Below are 8398 nucleotides of genomic sequence, written 5' to 3' on the forward strand. Positions count from 1 at the left end.
CCTCCCATGCCACACTACTTCCATTGGGTTAAGCCAATGATAACAGCAGGAGGGGTTGTAGGATGAGAACATGGTTTGAAAAACTAAATATTTAGTGTTAGGCTCTTCAGAACCCCTAGGGTCTAACCCTGCCCTGCTGTCTAGGCTGTCCTGTGTGGAGGGGTGGGGTGAGGGTCTCTCACTCGGGCTCCATTTTAGAGGAGTTTTGGTCATCCATGATGCTGCCTCTATTTGTGCTGACTAGAAGACCCCAGTCTCCAGAGCTTGTCAGTCTGGGACCTTTTGCCAGCATTAAATGCACAAGACATTTTAAACTGGGGAGGAAAAAAGAAATACAGAAAAAAGTGGCACCACGGAAACGGGTAATTGGAACCCTGGTGTCTTCTTTGACTATTCTGCCTGCTTCTTTCCTCCAGGTGGATGTCAGCTGGGCATCACCGCCAAGGGGGAGCGTTTGAAACACTGGTACGAGTGTCTGAAGAATAAGGATAAGAAAATTGAACGCTGGCACACTTTACAAAACGAGAGCCACGTTGCAAGTGATTAAGGTCCCCAGCACCAGTCTCTCTGAAATACACGTCCTCTGCCAAGTCACAGTGGATTCCCGATGTCTGTCTTCCGAAGCCAGTGCTATATGCCTTGCCTACACCTCTTTGGATCCCAGGCACGTTACGCTGCCCTGTCTCCTTGATGCCAGCATCCTCTGTTTGCCATTCTCATCCCAAAGAGCAACCTGGATTTTGTGTGTTCAAATCCATTTCTGACTAGTGCATCATTCTGATGTATGATTTTGTCAAGCAATAGCCACACACTGCGGATTTTCATTTGTCTTCATTTCTCACCAGTCTAACCTGCATCATAATATTGCTTCCTAGTCTGTTTGTTGAAGATATTTGTTCTTGAGGAGGTGTTTCACTTGGGTGCTCATTGTTCTGTCCTCATTAACCCAAGTGTGTTTATTTTTATCTCTGCATGTCTCTTTCCACTCCTCTCATTTTCTCTTCGCCAGCTGAAATACTTTTAGCATCAGTTCGGTCTATTGGGATGCACAGTCCTTGAGCCTACCATATTATTATTGCTTTCAGCATGTGGTGGGGGAGCAGTTTGAAAGTTGGTATCACAGCATCGGACAGCTCAGTTAATTTGATATCAATACCTAGGTTGCAATAAGCAAAAGGCTGTTTGTTCTGCATTGGGTTTGGTTATAAACATAACTTAGTAACTGCATTTCCACTGATACAATCCGGAGAGTACTAGGTATTTGGCTTCTTTTCCAGAGGGAACATTTTTGCAGTGTATGGAGCTAGCAAACGGGGTGGTAAATACTTTTGAGATTTCACAGCAAGGACACTGAGTATTATGGCATTTAAATAAGTAACTGGAAATAGAGAGCCACCTTCTGCATGGTCATTTTGGAAACACCAGATCTGAGTTTTGGTTTGTTTCTGACACAATTGATTTTGGAACTAGGAACCCGCACATGCTCTTACTATAGGAATCCTTCCTTGTCTTAGACTTGCAACCACCTCCCATTCCAGTGAGGATGGCTACATAACCTAGCAAATAGATGTATTTGGGGGCTGAATTTGTTACGCTCTCTTGGGCCAGTATTTTTTGTTTCATAATAATTTCATAAATGTTCATTTTACCACCTGCAGATGCGAAAACATTTCCTAAGGAGTTGATGTGTTTATTTGTTTTCCTTTTAAAATACAATACTTAACGAAATTATCTGGGACAGTTAGTGGTCTTCCAACTTCAATTTTCTGGTGGGTTTCCTTTTATTATTGCACAAAAGAAACATTTGCTTCAATCTGTGCTTAATTTATTGTTTGTGGGTGTTTTATTTCATATCAACAAAAGGAGGGCCGACAAGCTCTTGAATTGATTTTGATCTTTTTGATACCAGTCTGATCCAGCTGCTGTTTTTTACAACCTTCAAGCATAGCAATGTCAAGATTAGTACAGTAAGTACTCCTGGGCTATATGGTCGCTCAGCGACAAACTTAGGACGCAAACCAAAACCTAAAGACCTAGGTTCAGGCTGTCACCCCATGACTCCTTTGCAGGCTGCTGCTGTCTCTGCTCTGGTGTGGTGTTGTGTGGTGTGTTCTGAATGGAGTTGTCCCTCAGAGTCCATAAGTTTTTTATTCTGATGAGTTATTTGCTTACTCTTGGCTTTTTTCAGTGGAAATTAATAGTACTAGTCATTTGCTATGAACATCTTTATAAAGCTTTAACTTCACAGACAGAGGGGAAAATCCAACCCTCTATCCTGCATGAAGGTTTCAATGGGCCGTCACCGTACTGTATTCCCGTGATGTGCTTTTATACAGAAGAAACTATAGGCTAGTAATTCCCCTGCCTGGAGTCCTCAGCTTTCTTTAGCTGCTGTTTCTTTTGGAGCCTTGAGACCGTGGGGGCAGTCCCTGCAAGTGAAGGAAGTGCATTGCTCAACTGAATAACCCCACTCTTGCCACATCACCAGATCGTGGGCCCTGCGCATGTCTTCTGAGCTGCTGTTCTAGTTTGTGGATTGTTTCTTGTCCTCTTGTGCAGTGTGATTTGTCTATATGCTCGTAGAACATAGGTGTATAGCGTTACAGGGAGTGTTGGCTCCTGTAATCATTTAAATGTCAATGGGATAGAATTGAGATGAGTACTCTTGCTCTCTCTCTCTCTCCAAGGGGAATAAAGCTCAATATTGTTTGCATTGTTCTGATGAAAACCAACAAAGGCTTTCTGCTCCCTCAGACCACCCGTCCACACAATGCTGCAGGGTGCTGTCGCTTTGGGACAAATCACTGCAGCTCACAGCAGTGGGCTGTTGCACCATCGATTTGATAAGGGATCACATCCAGACCTGGTGCATGTCCCCTCCCTTCTTTCGACGGGCAGCTGGCAGTGCTAATGTTTATGGTCCCTTCTTGGGTTCTCCTTCCTGCTCTGACTGCCCCTTCTTCCCCAGCTGTGATTTCAGAGGGCCAGTCTTTTCTCTGCCTTGCAGAGCGGGTGGGTCCGTGCGGTGGGCATTTTATTTTTCATTCAGGTCAATCCAGAGCGTTGGAGTTGGGCCCATGGTGTAAATGTCACAGCCTGACCTTTCCCAAGGCCGGGGGACTCAGAGCTGGGTTTTCGGCTAAGGAACCTGCACGTCTATTCAGCCCTTCTTTCCTTTTCGAGACGGTAGTGCCCCCTGCCCCCTGAGGTAACTGGTGTACTGAACAGGGCATACAGGCCGGGCCCAGCCCCTCCGAGCTGAATCCACCGGGACACTTGTGTTAGGGAGAATCCACTGAAATGTATAGGAGCCCCGCTAACTTCCTTTCCTCGGATTTCTCTCTGGCAACGCACCGAAGGAGACTACGCCATTCCCAATGCAAATGAACCCTCTCCTCTTCTCAATCAAATCTCCTTCACAAGAGCTGCCACTCACGTCAAGGGGGAGCCATGCCCACGCCCAGACCTTGGGGCTTATCAGTGTCCTTTGATGTCAATGGAAAGACTCCCAGTGATCTCACTGGGTATTGGATCGGCTGTCCCTATGTATTTGGTAACTACCCTGTGGAAGTTCCTGGGTGCCACATTCTCTGTCTGTGCTGGGCTCTGTCAGTTCCTGGCTGTAGTGCAGGAGTTCCCTTTGTCCACTGTAAAAACAAACTACGGGTCATAATGCAATGACAGAGCAGCCTTCCAGTGGTGCGGCTTCCTGGCAGAATGTATAGCCAGGCTGTTTCAGGCAAGTTTCTCTCTCTCTCTTTTTTTTTTGTGTGGGTAATCACCTTAACCAGGATATAGCAAAGATATAGCAAGATATAGCAAAATGCAAGGGATAGCGTCTTGTTCCAGAGCATCTTCTAGGCAGTCCTTATGGGCTCTTTCTTCATTCTGGAGAGCTTGGTTTTCAGGGCTTCTTGTTGAAGTCCCAGCTCTGTTGCCTGGAAACTTGTGCCTTGAGCCAGAGACCACTCAAACCACCTGCAAAGGTTCCTTCTGGGCAAGGGACCCAGCTTCTTGGAGACACCTGCATCAGCCCCTTGAGGGGGGGAAGCCCTCCTGAACTTGGTAATGGAAGAACCTGACCTTACTCTAGGGTTTACGGTTAAGTAGCTGGACTGTTTTACTATGACCAAAATGTCTCAGGCTAGAACAGGGCAAGTTTGAATCCTCCTTTGGGAGTAGACAGACTTCCACAGGAAATTGCCCTACGGTCATTGAAGCTCATGCTTGATGCCAGGGTGGCCAGTAAAAGGCAAGACCACAGCGTAGAGAAGATTTGCAAGGCAGCATAGGGAAATACTCAATCTTTTCCCAGATTGGACACTTTTTGCAGATGCACTTCTGATTGTACAATCCAAATGATTGGGGAATATGATCACATTTCTATCAGCTTCTTCTGCTTGACCAAGCAATGATGATTATTCAGGGCCTGTCCGCTCTAGTTTGAAGGGATGGAGACAAGGGAATTTGTTTCTGTATTGGTACATTTATTTTCGGCATCTTAGATCCAGTGCCCCACACTGAGACACCCTTCCTAATTTACTTCAGAGCAATTTGGCCTGTGGATGGGGGATGGGGCGTTCAGTGTTTTTTAAATGCAGTACAGTAATCTCCCCATCCTCTTCCTTTCCATGGGTTAGACTCTCTCTTTGGTGTGCATCTTTATTGTTGCTTTCTCACCTCCTTTTAGAACACATGAGTGGGGTTCAGAAGTCAAAGCTGCTTTAAGGACAGAGGAATCCAGTAAGGCAGCTCCTGGTCCTCAGTGAAGTCTAGGTTGTGAACGGCCGTTCGTTGCAAGCAGCTGGAATACCTGGCAATTCCAAGCTGCTGCCGCTGTGATGCAGAATAGAAACACTCAAGTCTGAGAGCCTCTCTCAGCCATTGGGACCAGTTAAAAGCAGAGGCCCTGTTCTTTGCTGTCCTCATTTACACCAGTGCTAAGAGGGCATAAAACACTTGTGTTTGTGTACCTGCTGCCTAGGCATTTTGCACTAGTGTGAATGCCAAGACACAGTACAAGGTGACGGAGACCCAGGCCTAGGACATGAGTAATTGCTCTGGGATGCTACAACGGATTTAGAAATGTGGGAGATCTCAGAAATCATCTAAAATAGTTAACTCCAGCTCTCTTAAAAGCACGTTTTGCAGAGGAGCTCTTGAGATCAGAGTTCCTGCCGCAGCCCTGAAACATTTCTCTGCAAATGGTCACCTAGTTCCCATCGAGATGTATTTATTTTTCTCTATATTTGGGTAAAGAAATTCTGCCCAGTTTTTCTAGGCCCTGTGTCAGGAAAACACTGAAGCACTGTCTTAAATCCACTGTGTTCAGCTTTAAGCATGTGTTTAAAATTAGGCACATGCTTAGGAACTTTCCTGAATGAGACCCTAGTGCCCTCCCTAAAATTTGTTTGTTTAAAACCAGCTCTGATGTTGTGTGTCCCACTGAGGAAGTTTTGTATCTCCCTGAGGCTTAAGCACCTGTTTCCATACGCAAGGTCAGCTTATCTGGCCATTCAGAATAGCTGATCCTTGAAGCCAGTGGCAATTGCATCACACAGGGTCATGGCCACAGATTCTCCAGTCCCTATTTCTTTATGGCCAGCTCTGGCTGCATTGTCTCCATTGCTAGAATAGTCTTTTTTATATTAGGGTATTGGAGCAGTTCACTGTACTCACTTGTGGTCTCGCTCACCCATTATGCACATCTAGCTTAATTTCTTTGCAATTCGAGTTCAGTACTTCTGTGCTTGTCTGCAATGTTGCTGCTAAGTAACCTGAAGATGTTCTCTTTATCCCCTGCTATCTGTACATCTATGCTTTTCAGGCTCGAATGTTTTTTTTTTAATTAAGGACATATTTCTGTTTCATGTCCTTGGTTCCTAGCCTCATTACCTTGCATTTCTCAGCACAGAATTCCATAAAGCGCTAACCCCTCTCTGCCCCTAGACAACTGAAGTCAAGTGAGATGTTATTGCCTTTGTCCTTTAGACCGACAGCTGCTGCTTTTGGCTCTGCCTTGCTAACTTTTGTATCACCGGCAAATGTTATCATCTCATTATCCTCTGCAAGGCTGTTCTCTTAGGCCAATGAGACGTAAAGTGAACAAAACTGATGCAAACCCTCGTATTGATCCTTTTAACTTCCCCTGGCCAGTGAAGACCGCTCCTTCCTTCCATCCCATATTTTTTCCACGCCTGAATGTCTTCTGTATTTTATATCCATTTATTTCTTCACTCAAGGAACTCAGAGGGATATTCACAAGAGCAGTGAGGTGCTCACTGAAAGTTTAATGGGGGTTGAGTGCTTTGAAAATGTCCCTCCGTCCTTCCTTCCTTGTGTTGCACGTCTCAATTATGTACAAAGTCCAAATAAATTATGTCCATAGTAGCTGATCTACACTGAGAATCCAAACTAAAATTGTCAATTCTACCTGTTTTGCTTTTCTGGTCTTTTTCTGCCTTCCCTCCCCCATTTTCAGTACCTTTCTGAGTGGTAAATTTCAGCATACACGTCTAAAGTGCCCTCAGTCTTTTCTTCAATCTAAATGCCTTTTTTGCCAAATCTATCATTCCCTCCCTATTTTCCAGAGGTTTTGTATAAATTTGCCTTTTTATGTTAAGTATGTAAAAAGTGGTTTGCAAACAAGGCTTAATTTTCAAACTTGAATGCTTACTGTGGGGCATTAATGTGAGTACTTAACTTGTCATGGGCATTGAAATAATCTGCATTAGACTCTGCCAATTCAAGCACTCAAGTGTGGAACTGACCACCTTCGATGCTGAGTGGGGAAATTGGGCTCACAGTATTTATAGGTCTAGCAGTGTCCTATGCTGTAATGTTCTATTATAGAATTGAGATCATAATTTAGATAATCCTGATGTGTCAAGGAGCAAAGTTTGAATGGAGATGTTAATTCCTGGGGACCCCTCCCCACAAAAAATCGTCTAAGCAATTCCTTTAAAAGATAAATGGCAGTAAAGCCTTCTTTGTGTGTATACATATAGACACACAGAACAATTAAACAAAGATTGACTTTACCTGGCAACTTCTTACCATCACCTCTCTTAACATTCCCAACTTGGTCTGCTTTAGTTTTGAAGAAGTTATATTCAAGTCATATACTTGTTCAAAACATTTTCCATTGCTGATACCACTTTCTGAGTATTGCGTAAGTCACATTCAATGTCTCCATTTCTCACCCGTTTCTGATTTTTATGTTGGCGATTTGTGACCTGACCTAGTTTTTGCCTTTGTAAATAAAGCATGCACACATGGCTTGGGAATGGGGCAGGAGCCTTGTCTAATGATGTTTGCGTTCTAACTAGCATGCAGTGATTTTACAGCAAAATGTCAGTTTACCAATAATGAAAGAGAAATGTAATACAGAAACTAGAAATACTCTCCAGTCTTCCGCTGCATGCAGGTACAAACATCTTCTCTCTTCGTGTGATATCTAATAAAGTAAGGCTATTGGAAAAAACCCAGACAAGCTTCTTGGTTTTAATTTTACTTCAACAAGCTCACTGAAGGAGATTAACTTCAGTAGGACAACCAAATGGGCCGACTCCTGAGCTGGTGTACGTCAGCATGGCTTCCCTGATCACAATAGATTTACACCCGCTGTGGATGTTCCGCTTCACTGTGAGTTTAGGAACAGCGCGTGTGTCTCAGGAATGGGTGTATACCATATTGTGTTAGTGTGGGCTGACTTTCGTGGATGATACGGCTTCAAATCCTAGGAACACTGTGGAATCGGCTTTTAGTCAGATAATGAAAAACCCAATATGGATTGAATGGTGAATGGTGAATATGGATTGAATGGTGAGGTCACCTCACTTCCATTGCTGGTAGGGATTATTATTCACTAGTATTCCAGCAACCACAATGGATGATAGAGTTTAAGGCCAGAAGAGACCCCACGTCATACAGTCTGACCTCCTGTATGACGCAGACCATCAACACCACCTAGCACCTGCACACCAAACCCAACAACTGGAATTAGACCAAAGAATTACAGCCCACAGGAGACTAGACTAGTATCAGGGACCGAGGTGCAGAATTGCCCAAGGCCACCACCATGGCAGGGAATTGATTTAAGTGAGAGACACCCAGATAATCCTGGCATGAGACCCAAATCCACGCACTGCAGAGGAAGACGAAACTCCCCAAGGTCTCTGCCATCTGACCTGGGGAGAAATTTCTTCTCACCCCCCACATATGGGAAAGATATTTGTGAATCTGATTGTAGCATGAGTGATTTGTCACCTGCAACGTCATACGGCACATCTGCTGCTGGGTACTCTCCTAGCTAAAGCGTTCCAGTCCCTTAGGCCACAGTCAAACATTGAAGCATGTGTTTAACTCCCATTGACGTCCTCCATCCAGACACAGCCCC

General features: G+C 44.5%; 1 protein-coding gene across 25 annotated transcripts in view; it reads left to right on the plus strand.

Moving 5' to 3' along the window:
• The window catches only part of RPH3A (rabphilin 3A), a 148806-nt gene extending 141314 nt beyond the window's left edge, over positions 1–7492 (plus strand). For all 25 annotated transcript variants that reach the window (XM_048821164.2, XM_048821178.2, XM_048821186.2 and 22 more), the window contains one exon: positions 417–7492. In XM_048821164.2, coding sequence (XP_048677121.2) covers positions 417–547 — 131 coding nt within the window. In that variant the 3' untranslated portion in view covers positions 548–7492. The remainder of the gene's footprint in view (positions 1–416) is intronic.
• The last annotated feature ends 906 nt before the right edge of the window (positions 7493–8398 follow it).

Source organism: Caretta caretta, chromosome 15 (assembly GCF_965140235.1).
Source record: "Caretta caretta isolate rCarCar2 chromosome 15, rCarCar1.hap1, whole genome shotgun sequence".
In the NCBI taxonomy this organism is placed as follows: Eukaryota; Metazoa; Chordata; order Testudines; family Cheloniidae; genus Caretta; species Caretta caretta.